At 38.8% G+C, this 18,641-nt stretch overlaps 1 protein-coding gene across 5 annotated transcripts in view; it reads left to right on the forward strand.

Moving 5' to 3' along the window:
• The window catches only part of ralgapb (Ral GTPase activating protein non-catalytic subunit beta), a 111,589-nt gene extending 93,349 nt beyond the window's left edge, over nt 1-18,240 (forward strand). For 2 of the 5 annotated variants that reach the window (XM_056460649.1, XM_056460650.1), the window contains exons 22-33: nt 1,595-1,782; nt 2,143-2,246; nt 3,699-3,854; nt 8,156-8,365; nt 11,343-11,501; nt 11,841-12,000; nt 12,901-13,023; nt 15,088-15,224; nt 15,454-15,559; nt 15,680-15,755; nt 16,029-16,177; nt 17,018-18,240. In XM_056460649.1, the coding sequence (XP_056316624.1) occupies nt 1,595-1,782; nt 2,143-2,246; nt 3,699-3,854; nt 8,156-8,365; nt 11,343-11,501; nt 11,841-12,000; nt 12,901-13,023; nt 15,088-15,224; nt 15,454-15,559; nt 15,680-15,755; nt 16,029-16,177; nt 17,018-17,211 (1,762 nt within the window). In that variant the 3' untranslated portion in view covers nt 17,212-18,240. The remainder of the gene's footprint in view (nt 1-1,594; nt 1,783-2,142; nt 2,247-3,698; nt 3,855-8,155; nt 8,366-11,342; nt 11,502-11,840; nt 12,001-12,900; nt 13,024-15,087; nt 15,225-15,453; nt 15,560-15,679; nt 15,756-16,028; nt 16,178-17,017) is intronic. The other 3 variants (XM_056460653.1, XM_056460654.1, XM_056460652.1) reach the window with 2 other exon arrangements.
• Nucleotides 18,241-18,641: the final 401 nt, after the last annotated feature.

Below are 18,641 nucleotides of genomic sequence, written 5' to 3' on the forward strand. Positions count from 1 at the left end.
ACTGATATGTTGTGGTGATTCTACAGTTGCTATGGTAACACAACAACTACAGTAATTGATCTGTTATTGGGATTCTACAGTTGCTATGGTAGTACGACAACTATAGTAATTGATCTGTCATGGTGATTCTATAGTTGCTATGATAACACAACAAGTACAGTAATTAATCTGTTATTGGGATTCTACCGTTGCTATGGTAACACAATAACTACAGCAATTAATCTGTTGTGGTGATTCTATAGATGCTAAGGTAACACAACGACTATAGTTATTGATCTATCATGGGGATTCTATAGTTGCTATGGTAACAACAACTATAATTAATCTGTTATGGTGATACTATAGTTGCTATGGTAACACAACAAGTACATTAATATAAACAAAAGGTCCAATACTGTCGTTTTCTAACTATAGTGTATATATTTTACTACAATACACAGCAGTCTGCTGCAGTAAAACTACAGTGTTTAGTACAATTTATCAGTTCACTATTGTTAATACTGCAGTATGCTGGAGCATTCATTAAAGAAATGTAAATGCTATTATAAATATATACAGTTAAATACACTTTACTATATTATGGTTCAATTGCTGTAGTATTTTTTCATGTAGGTGTCTCTCTGTCATGGTTTTTGTTGGGTATTAAAAAGTCTTAAATTTACAGAAATATTGTGTGTAGGTCTTAAATTTAGGTCTAAATTTAACATATTTTTTATATATTTAAGTTTTTTATTGCAAAAAAATACAATTCACAACAGCTGTTAGACGTTTTTACTGCAAATTCTCCAAATTAAATTCCCTAATTGTGGAAAGACAGCAACTAAAGCAACACATCCCTTTACATGATCTTTCATTCCATTCCCTGCACTAGCCACAGCCATATCACCCTGCAGCCCAAGAGCGGTTACTCACTGAAGCTAAGCAGGGCTGAGCCTGGTCAGTATCTGGATGGGAGACCACATGGGAAAACTAGGTGGCTGTTGTGAGTGAGACCAGCAGGGGGCGCTCAACCTGTGGTCTGTATAAGTCCTAATGCTCCAGTAAAGTGAAGGGGACTCCATACTGTCAGTGGGCACCGTCGTTCGGATGAGACGTTAAACCGAGGTCCTGACTCTCTGTGGTCATTAAAAATCCCATGGTACTTCTGGTAAAGAGTAGGGCTGTAACCCGGTGTCCTGGCCAAATTCGCTCCATCAACCCTTACCCATCATGGCCTCCCAATCATCCCCATCCACTGAATTGGCTCTGGTGAAACACTGGCGCTGTTGTCCTGTGGCTGTCGTCGCATCATCCAAGTGGATGCTGCACACTGGTGGTGGTGTGGAGAGACCACCCCCTCATGATTGTGAAGCGCTTTAGGTGTATGGCCATATACTATACATGTTCTATATAAATACACATTACTTACTTACTGACATTAATACAAAAATTACTCACAGAAGTAATCAAGCCATTATGAAAAAACCCTTAGTGTTTACACCTGTAGAGGTCTAAAAGTTCATTCATAATGTGCTTAAAAAGTCTTAAAATTCTCTTGAAACCTGAAGAAACCCTGCTCTGTGCGTGTGTTTTAATTAGTGTGTTTGTGTTGCAGTATAATGCAGGTTTTGGGTGCATTCCCGTCTCCCAGCGGTCCCGCATCGCCCTGCAGTCTGCTGAACGAGGACACGCTCATCAAATACTCCAGACTCACCTCCACATCTCACAGCAACTTCAGATACTTCGTCCTGGATAACTCCGTCATCCTTGCCATGCTGGAGCAGCCGCTGGGGAACGAACAGAGTGAGGAGAACACGATGCACATTTGATTACATTACTCTTATTCCCTGTTATAGGAACAATATGTACGATGTTTTCATTGTCATATCCAAAGACCATTAGAACAGTGTTGTTTATTTTGCTGACTTATGTACTTAAATTATCTCAAATGCAGAGAAATCATCCATTTTAACTAGCTGAGCTTCCAATGTGCCAGTGGAAATGTGCTGTTACTCTATACTACCATAATAATGAGTGCTGAATACATCCTGTAACTCTCATGATTCTCTCCATCAGCAACATAAGCATTTGTTTGTTGTAAATACACTCCCTCTAGTGGAGAAAAGTGCATACTGTGTCTTTTATTATTGTGTGTGTCAACAGATCCCTGTCCGTCTGTCACCATGTTGATAAGAGGTATGTCTGGCCGACACGCATGGACGATGCAGCTCTTCCATCAGCCTCGAGGAGCAAGAGCCAATCAGAAGGTAAGATATCACCTCAACAGCCAATCAGAACAAAGATGGTCAGTAGCCAATCAGAATGAATAATACAACATTGACAGCCAATCAGAGAACAGTTGAGGTGTCGTTAACCAATCCGAAAGTATGAGACCATTTTGACAGCCAATCAGAGCACAGATTGGCTTTCAGTAGCCAATCAGAAAGTACTATATAAAATTGACAGCCAATCAAAAAACAGTTGGGCTGTCATTAACCACTCAAAAAGAAAGATACATCATTGACAGCCTATCAGAGCACAGATGCACTGTCATTAACCAATCAGAATGCAAGATACAATTTTGACAGCCAAACAGAGCATAGATAGGCTTTCATTAGCCAATCAGAAAGTAATATATAAAATTGACAGCCAATCAAAGAACAGTTGGGTTGTCATTAACCAATAAGAAAGGAAGATATCACATTGACAGCCAATCAGAGAACAGTTTGGCTGCCATTAGCCAATCCGAAAATAAGATAAAATCTTGACAGCCAATCAGAGCACAGATGGGCATTTAGTAGCCAATCAGAAAGTATGATACAACATTGACTGCCTATCAGAACACAGATGCACTGTTATCAACCAATCAGAAAGTAAGATACAATTTCGACAGCCAAACAGAGCATAGATAGGCTTTCAGTAGCCAATCAGAAAGTAATATATAAAACTGACAGCCAATCAAAGAACAGTTGAGCTTCCATTAACCAATCAGAAAGAAAGATACCACCTTGAAAGCTACTCAGAGCATAGATAAGATTTCAGTAGCCAATCAGAAAGTAATACGTCACTTAAGTTACCAGAAAGTAAGATGCAACCTTGACAGCCAATTAGAGCACAGATACAGTCACCAATCAAAAAAATGATACAACATTGGCAGCCAATCAAAGCACAGTTGACCTTCCATCAACCAATCAGAAAGTAAGATACAACCTTGAAAGCCAATCAGAGCATAGATGGGCTTTCAGTAGCCAATTAGAAAATATGATACAACATTGACAGCCAATCAGAGAACAGTAGGGCCGTCAGAAAGTAAGATACAACCTTCACAGCCAATCAGAGCACAGATGAGCTTTCAGTATCCAATCAGAGTCTAAAAAATAAATCGATCAGTATATCTGGAGGTAAAAACTTGGTTCATTTTCCTAGTAAAGAAATAGAAGATTACTGAGAAGTTATAGGCTGTTAAAGGTCATTTATAAATGTTTAACTAAACATTGAAGCACTATTTACACGTTTATTTTTTTATAAACATGTTTAACAGCTGAATTTGTGAAGTAAAACTCTATTATACGTGATGCAGTGCAGAAAAAAGCACCAATCAGAGCAAAACATACTAAAATATCTCTTTAGCTCCTCCCACTCTCTATGCATGTACACACATTATATGTATGTATCTAGGAACAGTTCTAAACTGTGCTATTATTGTCTCTGTCTTACAGCAAGTGTTTGTTCCTGAAAGTCGACCCACTCCCAAAAATGATGTTGGGATTCGGTTTAATGTCAAGCACAGACCGTTCCCAGAAGAAGTAGATAAGATTCCCTTTGTGAAAGCCGACCTGAGCATCCCAGATCTCCATGACATCGTGGATAAAGAGGTATAAAGGCTCAGAATGTTCTGTTATCTTGAGTTGAGTGTTGTACAGATGTACTACTATATGTGGAAGCCTTCCCGCTAGACCATATTAAATCTACAATTCACAGAAATAGCTGAAGCCAGGGTTTATTTACTTATAACTAAAACCATTTAAAATGAAACATTCTTGTTACCTAATATATTTGTTAATGCATTAAATCAGGGGTCTCAAACTCAGATTGCCGGGGGGCCATTTCAGTGACTGACAATTTATAGGAGGGCCGTTTTAACATTCAGGCACAAGAAAGAAGTGGAAACCTGATATAATTGATGCATCTCAGGACAACAGACGTGCTGTTTATATTTCAAGCATTACCTGTCACCAGTGATAGTTTAATCAGCATGTTTATCGTGTCACACATCAGCTGCTGATATATATCTGTGGCTGTTGTGTGTGTGGCCGAGTGTTAGAGTCATTCTTCCACAGAGTATATGCAGTCAAAACTCCAGCTTTTTGTGTCTTGTACATATTGAAGGGGGAGTTTGAACTGCTATGAAAATACTACAAATAATAGGCATAATAATTATTATTCTGTCCCAACCAATTGTATTGTGCAATAGTGCAGGTACAGCAGAAAGCTGTTTGGGTAACTTAAGTGACATTACAGACAGTTGTTCTTCTCAATATCTTTCTTTTTTTGTAAAACTACAACGAAGTATGTACATATTCACATTTACTTTAACAAGTTTAATTCAACTAGCAGTACAATTTTACTAATGCACATAGTTTTTATGCAAATCTTAATAAGCATAGGGGGAAATCTATTAAATGAGACCATTTGAATTGAATATTAGCAATATGATCATATCTGTTACGCCACCAGCACAAGTAAGCCACATAGAAGTGTTTGTACAACAACATACAAGTTGTATAAAACTGATTCTAATCAAATGACCCTTGAATATTTACAAAAATAGAGCACTTACCGACATTTATTTTAATGTTTAATTCAGACCGTGCATGTGCGTTACACTGGACCGTACACTGAGAGAAAATGAAAGTAAAACTAATCTGAATTCAGTGCTATAAATGTCGACTAGGTGGGGGTCAAAACCTCAAGTGGCTAGACGTAATTTCACAACAATGCATTCGGTGGACAGAATCTCATTATATTTTTGACGTCAGTTACGAGCTGGAGGAAGAAGCAGGGCAGGCCGACAGTCTGAGACCCCTGCAATGAATACATAATTATTATATTAAAAAAGTATTATATACATGCATTTCATACAAATGAATGCTTTTAAGTTTTTAAAAAGCCATATAGACATATTTAGAAAAAAATACTGAAAATATGTTAAAGATTAATAACTATAATAGCATTGCAAATATACTTAGAGACCACTGTGTGAAGTTTTTATAATAGTACTGAATTCAAAATATATTTGATCAACTTATACATATTTTCATAATAACATTTCTATTCATTTAAATACATGCAAATATTACAAAGTAAAATGTGTAAACAAGTGTTTCAACAATTAATAAGCAAAACAACCAAATATACAGAATTATAATACAAATGTGAAATTTCCAAATCAATATTTGGAGTGTTATTGAGTAATTAAAATTGAAGAATATCATTCATTTATTCATTTTTTCAATGTAGTCCCTTTATTAATCTGGGGTCGCCACAGCGGAATGAACCGCCAACTTATCCAGCACATGTTTTATGCAGCGAATGCCCTTCCAGCTGCAACCCATCTCTGAGAAACATCCATACACACTCATATCAATAAATATATTTATTATCTGTTTTTTGTCCTGTCTCTGTAATGCTGTTGCACTGTAGAAGCTTTGTCACGAAAACAAATTCCCAGTATGTGTGAACATACCTGGCAATAAAGCTCATTCTGATTCTGATTCTGATTCTGATTCACACTCATACACTACGGACAATTTAGCCTACCCAATTCACCTGTACCACATGTCTTTGGACTGTGGGGGAAACCGTAGCACCCGGATGAAACCCATGCGAACGCTGGGAGAACATTCAAACTCCACACAGAAACGCCAACGACCCAGCTGAGGCTGGAACCAGTGGCCCTCTTGCTGTGAGGCAACAGCACTACCTTCTGCGCCAGCGCGTCGCGGTGAAGAATGTTATGATGTAAACAAATGTACGCCAATAAATAACCTAAATGATACACAATTTTAAGATAATTAAATAATTATTTTTACCTTGTTAAAAAGCACAGGACAATAACAAATAATAATTTAATAAAATTATATAAAATAAACAAATATCCAAAAGTATTAGCAAATTAAAAATCCTTATAACTATCAATAAAAAGCTTATTATAACTGCAGCATGACATGTAAATAAGGTGGCTATCGATAATTATCTTAAATTTTTTGTGCAACAATTTATATTGAAAAAATGTTGGCATTTTATTTGTCACATACACAGAGTCATGCACAGCATGATATGCAGTGAAATGTTTACACAACCACTCGTGACCTTAAAATAATAACAACAACACAAATAATAGTAATAACAATATGAATCTAAATTATGGAGAAATATAAGTTATGCAATAGAAAATAAATGCGAATACAATATATTTAAAGACTTATACAGGGTTTATACACTCATTGAAAATGACATAGACATGGAATGGAAAAGTTAAAAGAAAAAGGAAAGAAAACACACAAAGTTTTGCAAAAGTCATGGAAATTTGTTTAACAAATGTCTGTTTACCTGAATATAGGTTAGTTCTCTTTATTTTCTGTCCTTGGCTAAAAACATGCTCTCACATTATTATTAAAGAGCCCATATTCTACATGAAATAGGGTCATATTTTGATTGTAAGGGTCTCCAACAACAGTCTAATATGCATGCAAGGTCAAAAAACACTTTGATGGTCTTATAATCTGCATTTATTTTTACCTAATTATCCCAGCGACTCCCATATGAATCGTTCAGCGATTCATTTGTTCCCAAACCCCTCCTCAGCACGAAGCTAATCTGCGCTGATTGGACCGATGACAGCCTGCTGCGATTGGTCGACGACACTGACAGGCTTCAGCACGAGACAGAGTGAAATGCCCAGCAGCTAATCAACAATATAAAAGTAGTCACACTGCACACACGCTTCATAGTGGATTTTGGCTGCCAGTGGGTGAATGTAAACACAGACGATGGACTAGAAAATACTGACGACTAACTATTTTATCAAGCAAAAAGTCCAAGAACCTAGCTCGTCGCAGTCTACTTGCTCTTTTCACACACATGCACGCACGCACGCACACACACACAGGGCCGGCGCGTCCATAGAGGAGACCTAGAGCGGCAGAATAGAGAGGGGGCGGCGCTCAGTTATATCCGCGAATCGCTCCGTTATATCCGCGGCGCTCAGTTAGATCACCAAGCTGAGGTTTCATCTTTGATTAGACTATCAATAAAATCCATCTTCACAGCGTGACTTAATTCCACCGGTGTCTCTCTCTCTCTCTCTCTCTGTGTGTGTGTGTGTGTGTGTGTGTGTGTGTGTGTGTGTGTGTGTGTGTGTGTGTGTGTGTGTGTGTGTGTGTGTGTGTGCGTGTGCGTGTGCGTGTGTGTGTGTGTGTGTGAGACTTTTTTTCTGTTAGTGGGCGGGGCCGCAGGTTTTAAATCTCCCGGGTTTGCGCGTGCAACTACTTGTGTTTCGTAGCCGCGTCATCACGAAACACCTAAAGACTCGTTATCGAGACGACTCATTTGAAGCACTATGAGTCGACTCTTTTATAGATGAATCAATAGTTTTAAACACTGTACACTTACAGATTTAAGCCTTAGCTGGATATTTCACTTCACTTAGAGCTGTGTTACACACTACATGGAAGGGCATTTTCAAAAACCCATAATATGGGCTCTTTAAATATTAAAATATTTAATATTAAATATATTAAATATCAAGATATTAAAATACATTTAAACTAAATTAAATTGTTGCGTGTTTTACCATGTGGTGTAATAAATTAGATTATTATTTACCACATATAAATAGACACTCAAATTTACTCGAAATTCTTGGAAAGTTATTGAATTTTAGTAATAAAAAATTGTATGAACCCTGCTTATATTAGAAAATATACAAAAACAATACAGTCAGTGTTCATTAGTGCAATAAATCACATTCCCATATGAGTTTGGTGTTACTCTGGTGTGTCCACTTCATAATGCAAAGTGTGCGTATCAAACATCTTAAGGCTGAGGTTTATCAGGGGTTACGCACACAGTGTTCTTATCCGCCGTATTCCTCTTCATTGTGTGTGTGTTTCAGTTGGAGCAGCAGCATGATAAGCTGCGAGTGGTGATGGGGAAGCAGATCGATTACGAGACCAAACTAGAGCACTATACAGAGGACTTGTGGAGGAATAAAGCCTTCCCAGACCCACTGACCGACTGTAAACCACCAGCTCCTGCTCAGGAGTTCCAGACTGCTCGCCTTTTCCTGTCACACTTTGGCTTCCTGTCACTAGAGGCGCTCAAGGTACGAGAGCAGACAACAGATCGAGATGTACAGTGGGGGAAATAAGTATTGAAAACGTCACAATTTTTCTCAGAAAACATATTTCTAAAGGTGCCATTGGCTTGATGTTCCCCGGATGTTGGTAACAACAAAAGAACTCCATATATGCAAAGAAATCAAGTCTAATTAATTTACAAATGAAGTCCTGTCTAGTAAAATGAAATGATGCAGGGAAAAAGTATTGAACACATGAAGAAAGGAAGGTGTAGTTTAATAGGGAAAGCCCAGACGGCAGCTAAAATCTCTCAGTAGTTCTTCAGCAACCCTCTGCCCTTCCTCAGGGTAAATGAATATCAGCTGCTTCAGTCCAACATCTACATTAGCAGGAGGATGAGATGAAACCATTTCAGCAAGACAATGATCCAAAACACAGCCAAGGAGACTCTCAGATGCTTTCAGAAAAAGAAAACCAAGCTGTAGAATGGCCCAGCCAATCACCTGACTTCAATCCAATAGACAGATTTTACTCAGCCACCATTTTTAACAGCGAAATTAAGCCAACGGTGGGAAGAAACCTGGAAGTATCGCCTGAGCCACACAGGAATGTTATGTACCAGGCTGTATATCTTATCATCGAAGAGAAATTGACTCAAATTTATATTTTCACCGCCTTCCGAGTGACCAGAAGGTCCGTTCTAAATCAATAGTGAAAATATAAAGGGATATCAGATCTCATTTTCAGCTAAGTTAAGGGAAATGCCACTAGTTAGCTAATGTTTTCTTTCCCAAACACAGGTTTTAGCTGCCATTTATCAAACTCAATTAACTGATTCTTTCACTATATTAGACTTGTCTTGATACGAAATTTCGGTGCTGAAATGCAAAAAACGTCCATTCCCCGTTAACATTTAAGCACTTTTGATGCCGTTCTTAAACAGCGCTGATTTGCCATTGTGTTCACTTGCTCAACAAAAATAACTGTGATTGGCCGTGAAGGTCATCAGTACACCGCACTTCACTGATGTTTACTGAGCGCAAACACAGCCGAGCGATCCATTGATGAATCGACTGATCGTCACGGCTTTAAAATGCTCCAAGGTCCGTGTATCTGTGTTTGCAATCTGTGAAGAGCAGTGAACTGATGACCTTAACGGCCAATCGCGGTCACTTCTGATGAGCACTGGTGAATACTATGGCAAATCAGAGCTGTTTATGAGCACACTCAGCGGCGCTTAAATGTTAGCATCAACACTATTATAGACAACACGAGGGTGTGCTACAGAGGACTGCAGTGTTTATCACTCCCCGGGTTACATAGACTGAAGCAGGAAAGTATCTCCACTGTGTTTACCTGCTGCCATGAACTAAAGCCTAGGAGGGCACTTAAGCGTGTTACTCTAAAAGAGATTGTGATGTTGTTTGATGCCTAATCTGCTTTTAATTGTTTAAATTAAACTGAACTGCATGATATTAAAGTGATGTTTACACCATATCTGCATTTTGAAGTCGTGGCAACAGCTGGGGGTTTGTAGTCCACAGCATGTTGCTGCAATGTTTACAGTGCTGATCCTATACTTCCGGGTTTCTTCCCACCGCAGCCTCGCTTTCGTGTTTTAAAATGGCGGCCGCCTGAAATAAGCAAATAGAGAATACAGAATAAAGCTCACATTTAATGAGCATAACCCACAGAAGCATCAAGATTTTGACACTCTGTTGAAATCACCAAATGCCTTTTATATAAAGTATTAAAACGTTTCAGTAGTTCAGTACTTTCTCCTTGTTTCTTCTGTGTGTTTGTATTGTTTGGGTTTTCACCAAAATCTGATTCAATTCCATGTCAACAGCTCTTTTAGAAATATTATTCCCAGCAAAACCTTACCTGTTCAATACCCTGCTAGGGCTTGAGTGTCCACATGCATGGACAGCACATTTTAGCTCTTAAGTGTCTGTTTAAAATACTCTGAATGTTTTATATTTAGTTACAGACATTCAGTGTCATCCTGCAACTGTTTTGCAGCATATGAAATGTCCCAAACCCTATTTTTAACTGTCCAAAATGGGGTAAAATGTTGTTTTTACTCTCTGACAGTCAGGAAAAAGTGTTTTATGTAAATTCGGACCACGAGTCCACATATATGGACACAATTTTTCTCTAAAAGTACGTCTAATCAAAAGATGATACTTAGATTTTATTCTAATTAGGTTACAATAAGCCCAAATAGCAAAGAGAAATAAATGCATGTAAAAAAACACCTTAGGCCTTAAGAGGTTACTTATTTCCCCTGCTGTATATTTTTTTAAGCAAATAATTTTTTAGTGGCTCAAACAAACACAAAAAATCTGACAATTAGACTTAATTATTTGATGATAATTGAAGCTGATTGTGTAATTCAGGTGGTGTACACAGTCAAAAATAGTCTGCAAGTCATTTTTTTACAAGACAGACAGTCCCTAAATAAATATGCAAACATTCATTCCTATCATTTTCCTTCAGCTTAGTCCCTTATTTATCAGGGGTTGCCACAGTGGAATGAACCGCCAACTATTCCAGCATGTGTTTTACACAGCAGACACCCTTCCAGCCACAACCCAGCACTGGGAAACTCCCATACACACTCATTCACACACACACACTCATGCACTACGACCAATTTAGTTCATCAATTGCCCTATAGCGCATGTGTTTGGACTGTGGGGGAAACCAGAGCACCCGGAGGAAACCCACACCAACATGGGAAGAACATGCAAACTCCTCACAGAAACGCTAGCTGGGACTCGAACCAGCGACCTTCTTGCTGTGAGGCAACTGTGCTAACCACTGAGCAACCATGCTGCCCCACATGCAAACCTTGTTTTAGATAATCCTTGATATAATTTATGTTATTATCCAAAACTGATGTTTTTTTTTTTTTAATTAACCTTTGATTTTAGAATCACCCATAAAGATCATTATGTCTATGGGAAGTCCTCATAAAGCATGTTGTGTACGTGTTTGCAGGAGCCTGGAAACAGTCGTCTTCCTCCTCACCTCATCGCTCTGGACTCATCAGTGCCGGGTTTTTTCGATGACGTGGGATATCTGGACCTGCTGCCGTCCCGGCCGTGTGACACCGTCTTCATCTTCTACATGAGAGCAGGACAGAAGAGCAGCCAGGAGGTCAGAAGACCACAATAACACTGCATGTGCATCAATGAGTGTGTGTGCTGCTGATGGACGATTGATAATCTGTGTGTGCAGATCTTGAGGAATGTCGAGTCCTCAAACACACAACATATGCACCACACACACACACAGACACACAAATAAAAACACTCTCACTCATAGACTCAAACACATACATATAAATATACACATACGCACACACACACACACACACAAACAAGCACACATTTAAAAACACTTTCGCTCACACACATATCTTAATAATAGACGTTAATAAAACTGGATGTGCATGAATGAGTGTGTGCAGCTGTTGTGAATAATGTGTGTGTGCAGATCTTGAGGAATGTGGAGTCCTCCGCAAACGTGCAGCCGCATTTCTTGGAGCTTCTGCTGTCTCTGGGCTGGCCGGTGGAGGTCGCTCAGCATCCGGGCTGGACGGGGAGTGTGTTCACCAGCTGGACCATCAACACATCCAACGGCGCTGACACACCAGGTACACACACATACATGCATACATACATACAAAGACACACTCAGACTCATACATACGTACATACACACACACGTGCCCTCAAATGTTTCATTAAGTTTGATGTGTTTCCCCCTACACACAACTTTTGTAAAGCGTCTGCTTCACGTTGATGTGTAAGAATCCTTGTAAAATACAGCTATCAGGGGCGTAGATTTAGGGTGGACGGAGGTGACGCGTCCCCACAAATATCCACCGACCATAGAAATGTCCCCACCAATAATTTATTCTGCTTTAAAAAAAAATCGCGCTGTCAACATTAACCTAGACCATAGAGATCTAGACACGCAGAAAGGGTTAAATCACGTTCTCTCCTTGAGTCCTCCCGCCCCCCAAAACGCATATGGACATTTTGATTGGCTGTGCCTTTCCCTGCTATCATGTGAGAGGCTGTGGCTGCCTTCATATACAAGCAGCGCCAAACGCTGTGGATTGTATTTTTCCCATACTATAGTATGGTGTGTTGAGTGACACAAGTAAGGATGGCGGTAGCAAAAAAAGGTGGACATAAGGTGCTTTTTTCATACTATTTCCCAATTCACCTGTACCGCATGTCTTTGGACTGTGGGGGAAACCGGAGCACCCTGAGGAAACCCACGCCAACACAGGGAGAACATGCAAACTCCACTCAGAAATGCCAACTGGCCCAGCCGGGGCTCGAACCAGCTTGATGCTGTGAGGCAACGGCACTACCTACTGCGCCACCACGTTGCCTATCCTCCATTTTAAAAAATGAATTAGTATCTTAATCATAGTCGCATGTTAAGTCTTCTTCATGATGATGAAGATGAAACTCCTCTGCACTGTCAGTGACCCGCACAGTGATGCAGTGTTGTGTAATGATGTATTTGTGTGTTTGTGCAGATGACTCAGTGACTCTGGGTGACACCGGCGGTGGTGTGTTTAACGGAGAGAAGCGGGTTCTCTATTACGCAGACGCTCTGACAGAAATCGCTTTTGTGGTGCCGTCTCTCAGCGACTCCTCTGGTAAAACTCTCTTTCTGCAGTCAACATATTAGACTAGTGATGGGCAAAGATTTATCATGCTTAAATGCCCCTTTTTACAAGATGTAAAAATAAAGTCTCTGATGTCTCTAGAGTGTGTGTGTGTGCGTGTGTGAAGTTTCAGCTGAAAATAACACACATATAATGTTTAATAACGCTGAAACTGACCCTTTTAGGCTTTGATCCTAATTGTGACGTTTTGGTGACTGTCGCTTTAAATGCAAATGAGAATGTGCTCTTTACAGAAGAGGGCGGAGCTACAGACGCCTGTGTGTCAGTATAGTGGCAGATTGAAAACCCGACTAACAATATTTGTGGGCAAGAAGTGAAATTGTTGGCAACAGTGGCAACAATTCTTTAATACTTAAACACAACAAAGCCCCTATAAAGAAATCTTATATCTGGCATTATATGCAAATCACTTATTTACATTCATGTTTTGGATTTTACATATATATATATATGTTAAAAAGTCATACATGCACATATATTCAACATACACTCACTGGTCACTTTATTAGGTACACCTTACTAGCACCGGGTTGGACCACCTTGTACCTTCAGAACTGCCTTAATCCGTCATGGCAGAGATTCAAAACGCTACTGGAAATATTCCTCAGAGATTTTGCTCCATATTGACATGATAGCATCACACAGATTTGTCGGCTGCGCATCCATGATGCAAATCTCCCGTTCCACCACATCCCAAAGGTGCTCTATTGGATTGAGCTCTGGTGACTGTGATGGCCATTTGAGTACAGTGAACTCATTGTCATGTTCAGTAAACCAGTCTGAGATGATTCACGCTTTATGACATGACATGTTATCTTGCTGGAAGTAGCCATCAGAAGATAGAGATACTGTGGTCATGAAGAGATGGACATGGTCAGCAACAATACTCAGGTAGGCTGTGGCGTTGACACGATGCTCAATTAGTATTAATAGACCCAACGTGTGCCAAGAAAATCTCCCCCACACCATTACACCACCACCAGCCTGAACCGCTGATACAAGGCAGGATGGATCCATGCTTTCAAGATGTTGACGCCAAATTCAGAATTCTGTGGCAGCAGAGATTTTCCAGTTTCTTCTATTGTCCAGTTTTGGTGAGCCTGTGTGAATTGTAGCCTCAGTTTCCTGTTCTTAGCTGACAGGAGTGGCACCCGGTGTGGTCTTCTGCTGCTGTAGCCCATCCGCCTCAAGGTTGGACGTGTTGGACTCTGTTGTAACGAGTGCTTATTTGAGTTACTGTTGCCTTTCTATCAGCTGGAACCAGTCTGGCCATTCTCCTCTGACCTCTGGCATCAACAAGGCATTTGCGCCCACAGAACTGCCACTCACTGGATATTTCCTCTTTGTCAGACCATTCTCTGTAAACCCTAGAGATGGTTGTGTGTGAAAATCCCAGTAGATCAGCAGTTTCTGAAATACTCAGAGCAGCCCGTCTGGCACCAACAACCATGCCACGTTCAAAGTCACTTAAATCATCTTTCTTTCCCATTCTGATGCTTTGAACTGCAGCAGATCGTCTTGACCATGTCTACATGCCTAAATGTGTTGCTGCCATGTGATTGGCTGATTAGAAATTTGCGTTAACAAGCAGCTGGACAGGTGTACCTAATAAAGTGGCCGATGAGTGTATGCAAATTAGTTATTTAAGTTCATGTTTGTATTTTACAGATATTTTAAAAAGTCTGAGTATATATATATATATATATTATACATTTATATATACAAAATGTTCATATTTAACCAGATATTAGATTTATTTATGAGCTCAAAAATAGTCCATTAATCATCAACACACCAAATTAGGGCCCAACAATTGCAATTTTATCTTCCTAATCATTACAGCCCTACATATTTAACCTCTGAATATGTTTGTGGATAAACAGAAATGTTAATGTATTGCTGCTAAAAGCTTCTTTTCTTGCAGGACTATTATTGCTGTATTGATCTTTCTGTTAGTGTAATGCATTTAAACCAGTTTAATGAATCGTTATTGATTTCTTTAATATGACGGATGCTGGTTTGTGTGTGATGCAGCGGAGTCATCAGAGCACAGTTTCCCCACCGCAGACTCCGACTCTCAGATGGAGCTGCTGCCCAGTTTACTCAAACAACCCAACCTCACGCTGGAGCTCTTCCCAAACCACTCTGACAACATGGGCCCTGCGCAACGGGTAACACACACCTCATTGAACATGAGTTGCATGTAGAAACAGCAAGTTCTGTGAAGTGAATCCATTTGTAAATGAAAGTATAGACATGATCAGGTAAATTATAATAATATTTGACTAATTTATGATCAGCAAAATAGACTTATTAAAAAAGCTGTAAGCAAGAGTGAAAGTAATGATGATTATTATTATTTTAGATTTGCAGTGTATAATGTTTATTTCCTGTGTTCAGTCGCCTACAGCAAAAAACAAGAAGTTGCCGCCTGGGAGGACGATACCGCCACTGGGACCCGACACTAAAGTGTTGGTGGTGTGGGTTGAGCGATACGACGACATCGGTACATGTTTGTTTTTCAAGAAAATACTCTGCATTACTTGCCGTTACTAAGTGACTTTAATTTATTTTAATTTATTTTATTCAGATGTAGTTATGTATGTACTTATTTTTTATTTTGCAGAAAACTTCCCTGTGTCAGAGTTACTAGCGGAGACCAGCACCGGTGTGGAGACGGCCGTCAATAGCAGCGCATCCAGGTAATCAAAGTACTGGGAGTTGATTTCAAAAAGAATCAGTTTTGAGAGTCGATTCCAAAGTTCAGAATTGATTCAATCAAGGGGATTTAAAGAAATAAATATAGTAACGATGATCATCAGTGCGATGATTAGGGCCGATCACATTCAACATGCTTTTCAAATTTGACGCACGTTGCTGTTTTTGTTATTTGATAGTATTGACGTAACATTAAAGATTTCTTCAGTTTTACATTGATTCATTTCTCATTCCGCCTTATGCATGCTCTTTTTCAGGTCCAGCTCCTCAGAGAAGGACGTCCCCATAGTGTTCATCCATCCGCTGAAGACCGGCCTGTTCCGCATCAAACTGCAGGGCGCTCTGGGAAAATTCAACATGGTCATTCCTCTGGTGGACAACATGGTGGTCAGCAGGAGATCACTGGGTATGTGTGTGTTTTTATATACAGTTAGGTCCATAAATATTTCGGCATCGACACAATTCTAGCATTTTTGGCTCTATACACCAACACAATGGATTTGAGATTAAACGAATAGGATGTGCTTTAAAGCGTTTCAGGCAATATTTTCTGCTCATATTAAGCCAAATGCTTCAGAACTCAAGGCGCTTCACTGTGCAGATTGAGAACGGCCCAAAGCATACTGCAAAAGCAGAGTTTTTGAAGGGAAAGAAGTGGAATGTTATGCAATGGCCAAGTCAATCCCATAACCTGAATCCGATTGAGCATGCATTTCACTTGCAGAAGACAAAACTGAAAGGAAAATGCCCCCAAGAACATGCAGGAACTGAAGACAGTTGCAGTAGAGGCCTGGCAGAGCACCACCAGGAATAAATCCACCATCTTGTGATGTCAATGCATTCCAGACTTCACGCTGTAATTGACTGATTCGCAACCAAGTATTAAAAAAAGTGAAAGCTTGATTTATAATCATTATTCTGTCCAATTACTTTTGGATCCTTAACAAGTGGGAGGCAAATATACAAACTGTTGAAATTCCTACAGCGTTCACCTGATTTGGATGTAAATACCCTCAAATTAAAGCTGACAGTCTGCAGTTAAAGCTCATTAGTTTAATTTCAAATGGTGTATAGAGCCAAACATGTTACAATTGTGTCGATTTCCAAACGTTTATGGACCTAACTGTGTATGTGTGTGTGTGTTTAATGTTAATGTGTTTGTATATGTGTATATATGTATGTATATGTGTGCCTATATATCAGTGTGTGTGAAAGCTGACTCCTGATCTCCTCTCATCGTCTCCAGGTTTTCTGGTGCGTCAGACTGTAATTAATGCGTGTCGGCGGAAGCGTCTGGAAAGCGATTCCTACAGTCCTCCACACGTGCGGCGGAAACAGAAGATCGCCGAAATTGTGAACCGTTACAGAAACAAGCAGCTGGAGCCCGAGTTTTACACCTCGCTCTTCCTGGAGGTCAACGAGACCAGCCTCAAACCCTAAACAAACACAAACCCCGCTGGAGTCGAGGCCACGTTTTCTGACTTTTTATATCAGTTTGGTCAAATCTTTCCTCCACTACACCATCGCCGCACACTTGACGGAGGATTGCTGATCCATTGGTCAAAAGCAATCCTCAATTTACTGAAGAAATCTTAATCTCATGAAGAATCAAAGTTAAATTTCACTCCAAAATAAATAAGGATATATGAAGAGTTCAGATGCAAAAACCTGTTGATAAATAAAAGTGCCGTCTGAAATTTACATCAAAAAGGAACATTTTTTTCAGTCTCCTTTGTTTATGTTGAGATATTTCACTTTAAAACCCGGGAAAAGGACTTATTCTTTGCCATAAAAGTGATATAACTGAACATACACACAGGAGCCTGATAAAAATACCCATTTTAGAGGAACATTTCAGATGCCATTTAGAGGTTTTTGCATCTAAACCCTTCATATGTATATATGGATATATATTTGCATATTTTGCATAAAGAAATTAAAGCCTTTTAGGTTAAATAAGATTGTGATTATAATTTTGGTCGTTTTCATTATTATCAAAATTGATTCTCTTTCTTTGCCTTCCGTTAATGAGTATGAGTAATAAATGCGTGTCGGTGGAAGCGTCAAGAGAGCGATTCCTACAGTCCTCCACACGTGCGGCGGAAACAGAAGATCGCAGAAATCAAGAACCGTTACAGAAACAAACAGCTGGAGCCCGAGTTTTACACCTCGCTCCTCCTAGAGGTCATTGAGACCAGCCTCAAACCCTAAACAATATTTTAGCATAAAGGAATTAAAACCTTTTAGGTTAATTAAGATTGTGATTATGATTTTGGTCATTTTCATTATTATCAAATATGATTCTCTTTTTTTTTTTTTTTTTTTTGCATTCCGTTAATGAGTATGAGTAGTCAAAATCAAGATAAATATTTGTGCAAAACTGTTTAATAAATAAATGTTAAGAAATTAAATGAACAAGCATTATTTATAAATAAGTAGATTTATTATATCTAAATAATTAATATATAGAGATATATTTATTTAACATTTAGATATATTAATTATTTAGACATATTAAATATACATGTATGTAAATAATGCCTGTTCATTCTTTCTTAACATTTTGTCCTCAAATTGCCTTTTAAATTATAACTATATATATATATAAAGCAATTTTGATTGTCTGTGATTCTCAATTTAGGTTTTGTTTTCTAATCTTAAACTAAAATCAGTATGCTTAATACATATTTTACAGTGCAATTACAAATACAGTTTGCCAAAAAAGCAATATAAAATGTAAAATATAATAATAATTATAATTTATATATATAAATATATATATATATATATATATATATATATATATATATATATATATATATATATATATATGTATATGTGTTTTGGGCTAATTAATACACGTTTATATA

This window comes from Danio aesculapii, chromosome 6 (assembly GCF_903798145.1).
Source record: "Danio aesculapii chromosome 6, fDanAes4.1, whole genome shotgun sequence".
Classification (NCBI taxonomy): domain Eukaryota; kingdom Metazoa; phylum Chordata; class Actinopteri; order Cypriniformes; family Danionidae; genus Danio; species Danio aesculapii.